Source organism: Topomyia yanbarensis, chromosome 2 (genome assembly GCF_030247195.1).
Source record: "Topomyia yanbarensis strain Yona2022 chromosome 2, ASM3024719v1, whole genome shotgun sequence".
NCBI lineage: Eukaryota > Metazoa > Arthropoda > Insecta > Diptera > Culicidae > Topomyia > Topomyia yanbarensis.
This window is the reverse complement of record NC_080671.1, coordinates 392,826,887-392,843,038: the sequence shown is the minus strand read 5'-3', so window position 1 is coordinate 392,843,038 and position 16,152 is coordinate 392,826,887. Positions and strand designations below refer to the sequence as shown.

The following is a 16,152-nucleotide window of genomic DNA, read 5'->3' as shown; positions in this document are numbered from 1 at the left end:
GAAAGGCAAAAAGGTGCAAAATCGGCAAAGTCCCAAAAAGTCGATTTCTAAAAAAAAAAAAAATTTCGTGATAACATAAAATCTCGACGTTTCATGCATTTTAAAGATGTTTTGCATCAAAAATACGAATTCGATTTCTGAAATTTCATGGGGTCCCCCCTTTGAAAAAAATTTTGAGTTCCGGCTTATATGGGAATTTTATGTGTGACCGGACCGTTCAGTCTATATTTCCGGAACCATACAAGCGGTCCGTGCGAAATGTTACAGACATCTGTGGGGATAATATAGCTATCATTTGGGACTAAGTTTGTGAAAATCGGCCCAATCATTTCAGGGAAACTGATGTGAGTTCGTAAATTTTGAAAGATGGCCGCTTTTCCCGGGCACTTCCGGAACCGTCTATGGTGGTCAATGTAGTCAACGAAAGTTTGTTTGGCTGTCGGTGACCTAGAACTGCAAAGTTAAGTTATTTGAGAGACATTTTAGCGAAATTTTTACCTTTTTTGCTTCCATCGGGGTATCGGTTTGAATCACAATTTGCTATGTGATCGCACGCCACAACCCGTAACTCCGGAACCGGAAGTCGGTTGGGGATAAAATTTAATAGCCATTTACGGGGACGCAACATCTTTCATTTGATACTAAGTTTGGTTAATTCGGTCTAGCCATCTCCGAGAAACCGATGTGACTGTTAGTCTGAATTTGGATACTTCCGCCGGGGCTTCCGGAACCGATGATGGTGGCCAATGTGACCAAAGAGACTTTGAATGGCTGTTAATGACCTAGTACTACAAATCGAAGCAGTTGTGGTCACATTTTGGAAAAATTTTCACCATTATACATTCATTGCAGAATTTCTTAAAAACGACGTTTTCTGCGTGATCGTACTCATCACCCTGTAATTCCGGAACCGGAAGTCGGATCCATTAGAAATTCAATAGCAGCCTATGGGAACGTTGCACCTTTCATTTGGGACTAAGTTTGTAAAAATCGGTTCATCCATCTCTGAGAAAAGTGAGTGAGATTGTGTTCGCGTACACACACACAGACGCACATACACACACACATACATACACACACAGACATTTGCCGAACTCGACGAACTGAATCGAATGGTATATGTCACTCGGCCCTCCGGGCCTCCGTTAAAAAGTCGGTTTTCAGAGCAATTGCAATACCTTTCTATTGAGAAAGGCAAAAAACAATTTTGATACGCAATTTGTTCGATCTATGTTCAACAAATGAATGAAACATCCCGACATAATTGACCATTCATAGTTGCTCATTTGCTACAGTGTGAAAACACGCTGCATAAAATTATACCCATGACCATCTACCTATCTTTTTACATATTTGTTGACACTATGAGCATCATTTTCATTTCTGTCAAACCTTTTATCTAGCGAGCTAGTTGAAAAGGGATTATATCAATTTTATGGAACCGATCCAGCAAAAAATGAAGAAATACAATAGTCGATATTTACGATTATTTTAAAACGCGATGTTCTGTAGTGAATATGGGTACTAAAGGTAGCATATAATTAAAACATATACGAGATGCTGATATCATTGGCCCCAAGAGTACATTTGCAATGTAGCAAGTCGGCTTTCTCAAATTTGAAACACTGTCCAACGAAGAATATATTACATTCAATCTAATAACTGATTGAAATCTCAAGTCGAATGTTCAAGGAAAAATGGTTGCGTGTCCGTTTCCAGGCGATGACTTGTGAAGATTTTTTTGAAGGCGTCGGTTGAAGTGTACTGATGAGTTACGTTTACTTTTCTACCCTGCTGTTGCTCTAATTCTCCACTCTAAGTTTATAATGTATTGATTTCATATAATGCCTTTGTAACTTATTTGGGACGATACATATCAAACATTTTAAGAATACACAACAATGTTTAGCAGAAACGGTTTGGAAACTTAGAACTTGAAATGTCAATCTTGTTGATACCTGAGATTCATCCAAGGACGACATCCATTGCCGTAGCAACGAAAAATCCAAAAACGGGATGGTTATTGTAGTGCTTGGTAAGTTTCAGCCACAAAACATTAAATAGGAGATGACTAATGACCGTATCAGCTTGTTGAAGATAATGACCAATTCCTCAACAATTGTCTGATCAACGCATACGCGCCAACGAACGGAACGTCTAACCCGTTTATATGATAGTTGAGTTATACAAGCGCATAGACAAGAACTACGAATACTGCATCAAACATCGCGTGAAACTGATCAGCGGGGTGGCAAATGCAAAGGCAAGAGTTTTTTCATCCAGTTACTGGAGAGGAATAGTCTCCACTGAATCACCAACTACAACGTAAACGTCCATATCGCACCTAGAGAAATGGCTATATTTAGTGTCAACTTACTACAACACCATATTCATAAACACACCTGTCGACATCTGAATGATGAAACTCAAAACATCCATGTTTTTACGAACGGTTTATATTTCTTTGATATCATCGATGCTAGTATCCTCAATTCTGACCATAATGTGCTACGAGAGAACTACGTCCCTGTTTCAAACAGTGATGAATCACGATGTTGCCGAAGAACATGCTCAAAAGCTAAACGAACGCATAGAAAAACGATCAACTCCCACCATAAATACTGCGAAGTACCAGGTTCGCAAGAGGGACCACCACACAAGGACATCAGCGAATGGGCTGGTGTGACGTGGAATGAACGATATCGACAAACAAGAAAATCCAGACTAGGAGCCGAATGCTTGCAGTGGTCACACAGGCAACTTATACATTGATGTGAGAACAGCCGGGACAGAATTCGTTTCAGCGATGTGAGAAACGTGAGCGCCACGAAAGTTTGTCGATTTGTCGAAGTCCTAGAAAAGCTCTTCTTGAAAGATATGCAAAAGTTTTTCGAGACGATTACTAGCACGAAAAAGAAAAGTTTTGCGTTATCAGATAGAATCGTGATAAGGAATCTCTTGGTAGAAGAGTAACTGCCAGGAGTTGTCATTGAACGGACAATCAACTAAGAAAGGAAAACTCAAAAAAAGGATTGAAGATATTGGACAAACTATGGAAGCACCCTGCCAAGAAGAAGTTGAAGATACTGTGATAAAAACATGTTTGACAATAAATTAAGATCTGTTCATATTGTAATAAAAGAAAAGAACGTATAGGTAAGCATATCGTTACCAAACCAAAAGAAATCAGAAATTGTTAGTTTCAGTAGGATCGTCATTATAGCTATGCAATGATCTTGTTTAGTGAGGTTTATTTTTTTGGATTCGTAGATTTATAAAAAGTTTATGTTGTGGATACAACAGAGGACCATAAAACTGGGCATGTGCAAATCTCAGATGCAATCTAGGGCAATGAGTGTTTGAATTGAGTGATTTGTGCTGCACACTTGCAGGAAAATTGCTAAAAAAACCAATCACCAGAGTTTTTCTTGATTTTATCAAGATTGGACAAACCAACGAGTTATAATTTTTATTCATTGTTTCTGTAAAATACTAATCGGTAAGTTTTGCACAAGAAATGACTTTTTGTCAATTCGAGTCAAATGTGAAAACACGTTGGCTTTGCGAGAATATTAAAATAAGTGATGAATGTCAGAATTGGAAACAGTTGACAGCAGGATATAAAAAAAATGGTCGCAGGAATTGAATGGCGATGGGCAAACAATTATATTCTATATGGATAGAATTCACGATATATGTATGCATTTAGTTGACAGCATTGTAATTGTATACATACATTTTTAATATCGCCCAGAACCATAGCTAGGATAGAATGCTATGGGACTGAGTTAGTGCAACGCAAAATAGTAATGGTGTGAACCAACGTAATATATATTTCAGGTTCGAACCTCGCCCGAATTTCAGCTCAAACAAAGCCTTTTTCGAACAGTCACCCTTGAATGTTAGGTTTTTATATATTTATCTATGACAGAAAATGAAAACTTTGAACCAGATTTCATACCAGTTATAAAATGAAGATTGTATCATTTAGAATGGCTAAGTTCTACGGTCTCCTTGCATGTACTGATCTATCTGCTTCGCTACAGTATATCGTTGCCCATTACTTTGTCTTGATGCTTCAACCAGAGTTAAATACGCACTACTCAAATTAGAGGATGAAATCTTATTTTTCCCCACAGCGTTTGTTGGTGAGCATCTTATAAACATTTGTGAGCAATGACTTTTTCAAATGAAATGCTAGATTTTTGTTTGGCATATTTTGTCAAACCAATCAAATTAACCAACAGTGTGCCTAGAATATTTTCGCTGTCGACGTATTTTTCCATTGAAGTGTTCCCTTAATGAAAAGATATCCATTTACATGAAAAAATCGCAAAAAATGACAATTTTGATATTGTTGTCCCAGAATTGAACAATGTTTCTTACTAAACTATATATGACAGCATACTGTTCGAAAGGTCTAGTTTTCTTTGTTAAAAAATGTTACAAAATCGAAAATCGGCTGAAAAGGACAACGTAGCTAATTTTGTTGTGGCGAAGGTCCCAAAAAATGCATTTTGCTTCAAAATTTCGTGTGCACATTATTTTGTATCGCATTTGCTATACTAGTTCATTTTAAAAGAATAGATTCCAATAAATAAACCCAAAAAATTTTGATATCATGGCATTAAAAATTTAAATAATGTACAACCTAGTCAAAATATCGCGCATTTACACACAGAAGATAGTTCTTCCCTAGTCCGGCACGACAAATTTGTGTACCTAGCTCACTACGCTTCTATGAATGGTATCATCATCGACTATTTAAAGAACGGGTTTGGCCGGACAAGCTCAGTTGCCTGTTGAACGGCAGGCGGAGCAGATCAATGCGCTGTGTGTTTTCACAGCCAGTATAGCTGAGTTAGAAGTCCGTTACACTGGCTGTGGAGGTACGCTACCCGAGCAGAGTCTGACAACAAATTGAAAACTAAACTTGATGTTGTCATGTACGGCAAATGATTACTCGGGTTGTTGTCGTTTTGGTCGTTTTAACGGTTAAAAGATGAAAATGGAGAGCAACAAAATTGTCCTACGACATCAAACAGAAAACTAATTCTGCTATTAGTGAGAGTAAATTGAAAGCTCATTGAGATGTTGAAAAATATTTGATAACAAACTATGTATTCAATTTGATATTCCACCAAAGAAATATAAACATAGAAAATTCTTCTCAGAAACAAGGATAGCAAAAGGGGATCAAAATTTGATATCATATTTAAAAAATCTAAAACTGATAGCAAAATAAGATTTCAATTTGATGCTATTATCAAAATATGATTTCTACTTGTTGTAATTTTGATGTTCGACTTTGCTCGGGTACCCAGTGCCGTCCAATACTCAACTGAGCTTTTGTGTTGTGCTCGTTTCTAACACACTTTTATGTACAGTCTCGAACACAATTTTTCGTACACAAAAACGCTTGTACATTTGAGCTCCATTTGCAAACGCGGTTAACATAGTGTCGTGGTATTAGTTGTCTCTTTCGCTCTACCCATCATCATCAGCGTTGACTCATTTTGCTTTGTGCGCTTGGGTTCAATGTTTCAGGCGAATGTGTAGGTAGGTATATCTTATTTGTTAGCAGGGTTACCATAGTCACAGATTTTTCTGTAATGTCATTGATTTTTTTCACAATTTTTGATCACAGATTCTTTTTCACAGACGCCAGGTTTTTGGAATATTGATAAAAATTTCAGATTTTTGGAAATATTGTGATTTTTCACAGATTTTTCGGAAATTTATCACATATTTTTTTCCTGCTTCAATTATTACAGATGGTAAAAAGATATTTTTGACCGAAACACAGATTTCAATGTGGCATCCCTGTTCGTTAGCGGTTGCATGCGTACCCTGCATGATAGCAATCTGTGCATTCGCTGCGCAATGACGAAAACTTTCTTAGCAACAAATTTACGCGGATCGATGGAAAGCATAACGAAAGTTTATTATTCACGTTCGATGAATTCATTGATTCATTTCCACTTCACGTGATTCACTTCCACTCATCCTATCCTACTTTGATTCTGCTAATAGGCACATACTGCAAAGCATGTGCATATATAAAATTGTTTTCGATTCTTGTGCATTTATAGTTTCGATGTATGATTAACCCATTATGTCCTAGCGTATGAAATTTCATGCGCAATAACAACACATTTTTGGACCATACTTGTGATACAATAAAGTTGTCTTAAAACATCTGGTCTTCTGTGAATGGTAATTAATACTTTATAATTTATAATATGTATGTTCAATAATCTTTTTTTATAAAATTCCATTGTGTTTTCGAATGTCAAGTATTGTATAAATAACCAAAAGTTATAATGGGTTAAGACCATTGCATTTGCTACATTTGTATGCGTACTTAAGGAAAGTTACAATAATGGCAAAATATAACTAAAAAGCTTGGTCTATACATGAAATCGATTTTTTTCTAACAATTTTAAAAGCTGAAAAATTGTGCTAAAAAGATTTAGTTCCACATATTAGTTCGGTCACGGTTCAGATCTTCTCAAAGTTTATTCGGATTCAATCACCTATTACAAATGAAATGACCTGATTTAGCCCCTCTCTTTTTATTTCTCGTTTTAGAAGCTTTCTCCTGCCTTTTGGGACCGATCAGCTCCAGACTGCAACTATGTAACCGCCGTCGCACTTACCACTACGGAAACTGAAGCGAGAGCGACTCAAGGTCCGATGACTTTTGAAGGATTCCCCGCGGGTCCGAAGAATACCATCCGCCAATCCGACCTACTAGACTGAGGCGGTAATCTTTCGCTGATCTCCCGTTTGAGCGAAAGTTGCAAGTTTTGCTCTTCTCTCCCGGTCACCATCTACGCTTTCTCTCCCCTGTCCTTGATACAACTGCTTCTACAGCCCCCCTCTGAATATCTTGACCAAGCATAAGTCTCCGCTAAAAAAGTTCAAATTTGTATTCTGTATTCCTAGTTTTAAGATAGTTGTAATTTTACCTCTTTGTTAAAACTATTGTCCCCCATCTTGTAAATAGAATTGTATCCCTAGTCTTAAAACACCTGCGAATTTTCTCATAAATATTTGTTCCCCCTTTTGTGTACCAAACTATATTGTTAGTTTTAAGATAACTGTAAATATTTCCTAAAAATTATTACTATTGAATTCCTTGTTTTAAATTTTTTTCATAAAAAAAATCTTTCGCCCCCTCTCTTGTATATAGAATCTTATTTCTAGTCTTAAGATAGCTGTAAAATTTTTCTTTTTAAAAAAAAATATTTCAACATTGTAACCTCCTAGTTTTAAAATATACAAAATGTAAAAACAAAAGAATTTGGCACCGCCAAGCTAACGCATTTGTGCCTATCAAATAAACGAAATGAATAAAAAAAAAAAAAAAATGAAATGACCTGGTAACTAAGAAGGTTTGGTTCAATATGTAACATTCGACGTCGATTGGTTGTGCTTAAACTATACGTAAGAAATATATTTGATTTATTATTTCTCTAAATGTGCTAAGAAAATAAATATTTTAAATTAAGTAGTATAGTCCTACGTCTACAGTTCCATAGTTCCCCATAGGGCTGCCCCTAGTAGTTTTTGTTCATGAATTTAAGAACGGATTTTTTGCGACAATACCCCTTAGATGGCCAGATTCTTCGAAAGGGATTTTTATGAAAATGATCGAAAAGATAATTGTGGGTCTAGCTAAAATTAATGCAGTTGCCCTAAATTAGTAAAATCTAATTTTTATAGTCTTGTAAACCATTTTTTTATTTTTGTCGCAACCTGTAGAAAGATGTGTTACTGTGCGACACGCAAAATATTTGTAATCAAAAAGCTGCTCCAGTCTCGTGATTGTAGGTCCTATTTCACATTGGTGGAATTGGGCGTTCAGCATTTTATCATAAATACATTTAAAAATTCTCTTTTCATGCCCTCCGCCCAAGTTTCGTACTGCGATACTGGTTGTAGTGAATAAGAATTCGCACGAAATAACCGAAACAATAAAAATTGAAACAGTTCTTGACGTACAAAGTATGAATTACACATACGTGTCACGAATGTTTTCAGAATCATTCAATCATAGGGTGATCCAGTGTAGTGACAAAGAATTCCACTGCAATCGATCACACTGTTTATGGTACTAGTGGAAATATTTCAGGCGATTGTTCAATTAATTCCGGAATGCATCAATTAAACCACCTCAAATAAAATTAAAACAAGTGCATGCATTTATCACATTGAATAGCAAAGCTGCTGCTTATTAGGCACCTTCCACCTTTGCAGCGTATTATGCGAATTCATATCGCTCAACAGGTAGCAGTTTCTCACCATTGATTAACTTTTGCGGTCGCTTCGCAAATGCATGCGTCCAATAAAAAAACCGCATACCTACTTGCTACCGAAAGGGCGTATTGTTTAGTTTGTTTGTACGTACAAAATAAAGAGTGACTCCAGAGAGTTCCGATTGGCCCTTTTTCCGCTTTCGATTAAGTTATGATAATTAAGAATGTAAAGTCCCCCGCATCGATTGCGGCTGCGTTAGTAGTCCAGATCAAGATGCAACAAAACGCAGAGCGAACGCTGGCCGCTCCCAGCTGGTTGAATGATACTTTTTTGCGGGACATAATACGGCAGGCCCGGAACGATTCTTCGATCACGCTTTGCCACGGTTGTAAGCTTCGACCGGGTAGCAGTAAACCCGGCGAAAACCACAGCAGCGTGCTGTATCGGACAACGGTTCACTTTCGATCGAAACGCTCACCGCTGGAACAGGCCGTCAGTTTGGTCGTGAAGATTGAGCCACAAAGCGCTCTGCTGAAGGATCGATCACTGTTCGAAACGGAGGTCCGTCTGTATCGAGAGGTTTTACCGGCGATGCGAACGGTTTTGACCGATGCTGGTGAAACTTTGGATACGCCCAGGTGAGGTTCCGCGACGCTGTGGATATTTTGTATAGGTATAACAGTTTTGATCATTCTAAACAGTTTATTCTATTCGTCGGATAAACCGAAAGGTGTTATTGTGTTGGAAGATCTGTTTCCCGTTGGATGGGTTGGTAAAGGTGGAATCAGTAGCTTCGAAGATATACAACCGGTTATCGAAACTATAGCCAAGTTTCATGCTGCTTCGTTCATGGTTAACCAGAAGGTAGGTTTGTCAAATTGCATCATTCAATTAAAATTAAACATAATGTTTTAGTCCAACAAACTTTCCAACATAAGCAACGTGTTCGTCGAGAATAACATCGCGGGTGCTCGAGTTTTGTTTCGTCAACTTTTCCATTCATTCGCTGACGCCGTATGTAATTGGGAAGATTTTGCCCAAATTGGTGCCAAGTTGCAAGCTCTAAAACCAGTGTTCGAAAATAAATTAAAACAAATTTACTCTCCGAATCGTGACAGACCGTCTGGCAGCGGATATAACGTTTTGAACCACGGTGACTTGCATGCCAAGAATTTTCTGCACAAGATGAAACCTTCGACCGGGTCCGCTGATCGGATCAGTCGGACTGCGTTGATCGACTTCCAAATCTGTCACTGGGGAACGCCGGCCATTGATGTGCTCTACCTGTTGGATTTGGTCATCGATAGGGAGTTAAAATATTCCCACCGAGATCAGATCGTTCGGGATTATCATCGGGCGTTTGTGGATTGCTTGAAAAGAATGGGACATTTGGGGTGGGTTCCCAGTTTGCAGAACCTACAGATCGAATTGAAACGGAATGCGTTTCTCGGTAATCAGTCTGTGATTTATTTGTTTTCCATTTTGTATTAATCTCTTTTATTTAACTGCTTACAGAACTGTTCCACAATGTAATATTCGAACAGATCAGGTACGCTGATTTGTCCAAAGTGACAGTGGAGAGTTTTATTGCCGGCAAGGCTGAAAATGCAGGCGTCAACAATAGAAAGTATCGAACCATGGTGCAAAAGGAGTTGCGGGATTTACTGCACCGAGGTGTTCTGGATTGAACATCTCATTTCAAAGCAACAATCACTTCAGCAGAGTTTAGTCGGGCTACAATTTTTATGACTAATTATAATATTCCACTGGTTATGAATACAGCTCTTTAATAATCTTCAAATATCAGATCCGGTCTATGGGTGAAGGTGGAGAGTATAATTTGGAATTTTGCTCTACCAAAATCTGAAGAAATAGTTAATTAATATTCAGTGAACTTTCTAATGTTTTGATTCTATTTTTCGCTGTCGCTCCACTTTACTTGAACTTTATTCAAACGCATGTAGGGATCCAAAACTATTTTCCTAGGAATTTTTGGGATCAAGAAACACCAGAAGCCTATTTCGATGAACGTACCCGCTTCTCTCGCAGGGCTAGGAACCTGCTGAATTTTTACCCTTCGATGCACTATACAATTCTCTCAGAATATTTGCAATAGTCCAATTGCATGGAAATGGTGGCTGAAGACAATCTAAAATACCTGGTTTGATCAATTTTCAAAAATATTACAAGACAACGAAGATGTAAAAAAAATTCATTTCGCACCTCTAACAGAAGCTACCCCTGACAACACTGCTCTAGCGGAGCTTGAGCCTGAGCTTGTGCTTGTACGACCCACCCCTGGCTGCCACTTCGTTATCGATCTGGACTAGCTGAAGTTGCACAGAGAATAAGTAGATAATTATGCTTGGGAGTAGCGAAACATCTTTCAATGTGCAAACTCCTGGTAATCCTGAAGTGTTTATTGATCAATACCAGCGCCGGCCAGGCCCGAACGTAGATGGCGGAAGGAAAGGGAAGGAATGTTAGTCCGATACTTGCTTTTGCTAGAGGTCGTATGTACTACTGCGAACTCCACAAGTATCACAGCAGGAGGATATTTTTGTTAGTAAGAGTATAGAAGTTGGATCTATATCTTCTTTACCGACGCCAGAGAGGTGACTCCACTATCTGGACTAGATATCGCTCCACCTCATGGACCGGGGACCAATGGCTTCACTTCCCTTCCGAAGGAAGGCGTGAGCACAGGTGTTTTCACCTCAGAAAAATCTCAACGATCTCGGCTGGAATTGAACCCAGGCCAACTGGAACGAGTGGCGGTTACGCTTACCACTCAACCGCCGACGTCGTTTCCTGACAACACTGCTCTAGCGGAGTCCACTAACTTCTGTTCTACGGGAACATATTGATATTTGTAATAAACCACTAATTAGCATTACTTGTGATAAGCCTAAACAAAAGTTATAGATGCTTAAAAACTTCCACTTGTTGTTTATGAGAAACAAGGACATGAACAGGCCAAAGAGTTTCCGGTGTTTAAACTTTACTGAAGGATCTTAATTAATTTTCAGGAAACTGGAACGATCGATTTGTTTTGGAATTCAGAGATACTGGGGCGGCTGAAGGTTGATTAGGTTGATGGTCATTGGCCTAACGGTGGGTTAGCGGCCCCCTCGGTCTCGATTGGGCGGCACTACACTACGGCAATGCAGAAACCGATGGTTCAATATGGTTCAAATTAGTATGTATGCGAAACAAGCGGCCATTGAATTTTACGAACTCATTCGGACGTGATTCGAAGGTGTTGCAAAATCGTCAAAATGCGAAAGTTTTCAACCATGTGAAGCCATCAAAGGGAGACTATAAATGCACGAAACGTTAAGATCTGGTGTCATCAGGGTTGCCACCCCTCCGAGTTTGACCCGGAGACTCCGGTTTTTGGAGCCGATCTCCGGATTTTATATAAATTTCTCCAGGTCTAGTGAGACGATGAATAATTTTAACTGAAATTGCATGCTTTGATCTGTGACCTGTGATTTCTTGGGTCACAATATCGTCACTTTGGTCACTGAAATTATTGTTCGTAAATGTCTAAATAGAATTTAAACGTCAAACCATTGCTACTCCGTGCTTGCATGTTTGAGTCGCGTTTAAATTCGGCTTAATAGCCCAGGATGATGTCAAATTTAGCTTCCGTTATTTATTTGTTCAGAGATTTATCAACTTATTTATTTATTTAATTATTTATCTATTTATTTATACAATTATTTATGTATTTATATATTTATTTATTTATAATTGTTATTTATTTATTTTACTTGTTTATTTATTATTCATTTTGTTATTATATTGTTTGGTATAATTATTCATAATATAAAAAAAATCACGGAAACAAGTACCGCAAATTAAATATTTTTGATAGCATTTGTACTAAAAATATTTCGTGACACCAACCAAAACGATATTTTTTTGTAAATGTCAACCGTCATCGTTCTGTCATCCATCGCAACATCACCATCATCAAATGAGGGATACGAAGAGGCGCGGTGGGTATATTTTGGAAAACGGACAGGGCGATGATAAAATCTACCGCGAAAAGGTAATGCGGTCTTTAATAGTTAACCGACCCGGAGGAGTGAAGACCAGCAGCAGCGATAGTCACCGACAAAAAGCGACCGCGCGTTTCGTTGAAAGTTGTATTTGTGTTACAAGCCGATCCGTAAGATCTTGTTTGTCGCCCTTCAGAATCTCCACACGAACGTTAAGGTTCTGTCCGGTCAGTCGAGTGGGATCAGTGTGGTTACCGGTTTTTTTTTTCTCTATAGTGACGACGTCCGACGCCGAATGCGCCATTGTAGATGCCAGTACCCATGTACCGGAGGGTAAGCTCCTATTAGACCGAAAACGTTGTAAATCCCACTAGTCTTAGTGTTAGGCACTTGTGTAAAAGATAAAGTGCGCGTAGTACCACTCCCCGGGCCCAAAAGTGAAACGCAGGCCTCCGCTACGAATAGGCCGAGTTGCTGCTTCTTCAGGAATCCTCCGTCGCCATCGTCCGTACGCTCCTGCACCACCGTCGAAGCCCGCGCCGTATCGAGCCAGTTGCAAGTCGACCTACGTCATCACGATCGCAACGGTATCGACAGAAGAAAGTTTTCGTCGAATAAAACGCAAGTAAAAATAATCTGGTTTTTTTTTCTGATAGCCATCATGGCTTTGTCATAAACAAACAATTATCCTCAATAAAAAAGTGTATGGTCTATATATTCAAGCTGTGTTGTCTTTTTTTTGTTTATAGTGTAGTCCTTTTTGGTACTTATTTCCGCTGCGCTGTATACAGGGTGTTTGGTTCATGGTTAAGAACCTCTCGGGGGGTGATAGACTGTCATATTTGGAGAAAAAAATTGTTCTACACATACCATCAAATCTCAACCGTTACAGAGTTATTGAACTTTTTGTGTAAAAAACATATTTATCTTAAAATACATCTAACTTTAAAAATACATTTTGTATTTTAAATCTTTTAGTTAGGGGTGGGCGTAGCGTATTGGTAAATCGATTGCCTTGTACGCAGCGCACCTGGGTTCGAGTCCCGACCCCGCACATAGGGATAGAAATTTTTCATAAGAGATTTTTCTAACCCAAAGAGGCGAATGACCTTAAGGTTAAAACCTCTATAATCAAAATAAAAAAAAATCTTTTAGTTCCATTCGAAAGGTGAGAAATTTTCCTATTGAATGGTGTTCTCGCATCTTTTAGTTAATTAGTTTTAATTACCTTTTATCTGTAAAGTAGTTAAAAGTTAGTGTTTTTGAGAAAGTTTTTGCTAATTTTCTCGAAATAATGAAGTATGATTATAGCAATATCCATTATCCAAAAGTTGATTTTTAGGACGATTCATAATTTGTTCTTGAACGTCATATTCCTATCTCTTCTCATTTCTTTGTAATTTCATTACTATACTTTTCTTGTAATTTACTTGCAAGTGTTTAAAAGACTATAATAAAAAATATGCTTTGTATCGTTATTTACAAGATTTCATTGGAAAGCTGAGAAAATATCCTATCAGTGTATGCACAAATATTTTTAGTTAAGTGTACTAAATGATTTTTTACTAACGAAATAACTCAAAATTTATGTTTTTTTGCAGAGTTTTTTAATCATTCTAATTATTAATCAACAAAATTTATCGTTACTATTATTCATTTGATGCCCTTTAATGTTCTCTATAACTTTTTATTTGACACTTTGTCTATATCTCTTTTCATTTTGCTGCTATTTAATAGTTAACACAGCATGACCTCGCCACAAATGTAGTGGGTTCGAAATCGTTGTTTTTGCATATGAAACGATGTGATAAAAATGATTTTGCGTGGAAACCAAAAGAGATAATTGAATAGAGTCAAAGAAAGACTGTTGCTAAGATGCATTATTTCCATGATAATAATGGTGATGTTTATTATTTACTATTTTAATGAAATTAACGAAAATGCTAATAATAGCACTAACTTTAAACTAATTTCCTTCTAAAAGAATACTAAATTCACTTAACTGATAGGTATTAATACATTTTTCTCTGTAAAATTTTCCTGGCTTTTGAATAAAACAGAAAAAAAGTACAATAAATGCCATACTTTTTCAATTAGAGCTGGTATTAGTGAAAATGAGTTAAAATATCCAAGTTGAATAACCCAAACTCATGAAAATAAGAAAAGGTAAGTGTATCATGTCAAAGATCGTATTATGCAGCTCTTCAGGGCTAACAATCTGGATTATTGAAATGATGAGGAGAACTATTAGGATTTTTAAGAAATGAACGAAAAATCGATTAAAATTGTTTAATTTTCAATAAATTACTTTGAAAAGGGTACTTAAACTCATTAGCTGAAGCATGTGAGGGCTTCAGTCAATGCGAAATTTTCTCACCTTCCCAGTGGACCTAAAATATTTGAAATACAAAGTATACTTTTTGAGTTAGTTTGTGTATGAAGCGTATGTACATAGTGTGAATCTAATTTTGGAATGTCATTTCTTCGGATCTTCCGAGATCCTCAACAGTTCTTAATGTGGTCAAAGAGACTTTGATTTGCTATTAGTGATCTCGACCAACAATTTTATGCAATTTTGAACTCATCTCAATTAGTTTTACATCATTTAGATATAATAATTATACCAGTTTATATAGGAAATTCTCATGGAACCACGTACTTCAACCCGTAACACAGGAACCGGTTCCAATGGAATTTAATAGCAGTCAATATGAATGTTGTGGCATTGATTTGAGACTAAATTTGAAAAAAAAAATCGAGTAAGACATTTCTTAGAAGCAAATGTGCATCCAATTTATCAACTTAGTCACTTTCCTCAAACTTCCGGTTCCACCGAAGGTGGCCAATTGTAATTTTCTAAAGGCAAGTTTGAAGATTCTAGCATTTAATGTATTGTGTCCTAGTGCTAATGGCAAACTTCAACTGAAGTAGGCGGAGGTGGAGGGGGAATTTGGCATCTGAGCTAACTTTGACACTTGTCACAATAAGAAGGGGGCTTCAAGAATTACAAAAAATGCAATACTCCTAGCCCAGTACACGTGCTATTGGTAGGGTCCAATGTACCGCACGGGGTGCACTGGGGGCGTGTCGGGCTGGAATGGTGACGCTGCCATTAATACCGACTAAACTCCATTGGGCTCCGCCATCGTTCCTCCCAGGAACTACCTCTCGGTATTACTTCTGGGGGGATGGCTGTACTTAGTGTACTCATTCACTCTCACTCACGCGTTCATACGTCCTGTATGAGGCTTACTTGGGTGCTCTCTCTATCGCACCTTGATTCACTCTCAAACACTCCCACATGAGGCTGACTTTTGTGTTCACCTCTATCACGCCATGCGAGGCTTACTTGTGTGCTCACCTTTTTCATTCCTTGCTAGGCTTACTTTTGTGCTCGCCTCACCCACACCATGTGAGGCTGACTTGGGTGCTCACCCTTAACATGCCGTATGAGACTGACTTGGATGCTCACCCTTTCACTCCTCTGCCACGCCATGAGGCATCGATGGCTAAGTCCCAACATACTACGCTACGACCCTCCCGTCTTGGCATGAGGCAGTCAACTTATACGCCTATACACTCACTCTTCTGTCTTGCTTCGGTTTGGCTGCCAGTCGCTGCGCCAAACCTGCCTCGGCATGAACAGACCATTCACTCCCTTTTTTGCGCTTGGCCTTTTTCGCTCCAGCTAACCAATTACTAGTTAGCCGTGCCCGTCGTCTGTTGGTCGGTTCGCCAGATTACCTGTAGCCTACTGGCAATCTGGATGGTAGCAGCCGAGACTGCGTTCCACTTCTCCACCGATTGACACATCCGCTGAATAAGGGTATCAGGGGTTGTGTCCCAGCCACAGACGTCAAGCATTGCTTTTCTTTCGACGTCG

At 38.2% G+C, this 16,152-nt stretch overlaps 2 protein-coding genes across 2 annotated transcripts in view; one reads left to right on the top strand and one right to left on the bottom strand.

Moving 5' to 3' along the window:
- LOC131684822 (dopamine D2-like receptor) overlaps nucleotides 1-16,152 on the bottom strand; it is a gene marked incomplete at its 5' end in the record, with an annotated part of 151,611 nt that overhangs the window by 54,659 nt on the left and 80,800 nt on the right. The gene's annotated exons all lie outside the window — the stretch shown is intronic.
- Nucleotides 8,537-10,041, top strand: LOC131684821 (uncharacterized). Its single transcript, XM_058968010.1, has 4 exons — nucleotides 8,537-8,900; nucleotides 8,993-9,126; nucleotides 9,178-9,712; nucleotides 9,778-10,041. Exons 1-4 carry the CDS (start codon nucleotides 8,873-8,875, stop codon nucleotides 9,948-9,950), a joined length of 870 nt encoding a protein of 289 aa, XP_058823993.1. The 5' UTR covers nucleotides 8,537-8,872; the 3' UTR covers nucleotides 9,951-10,041.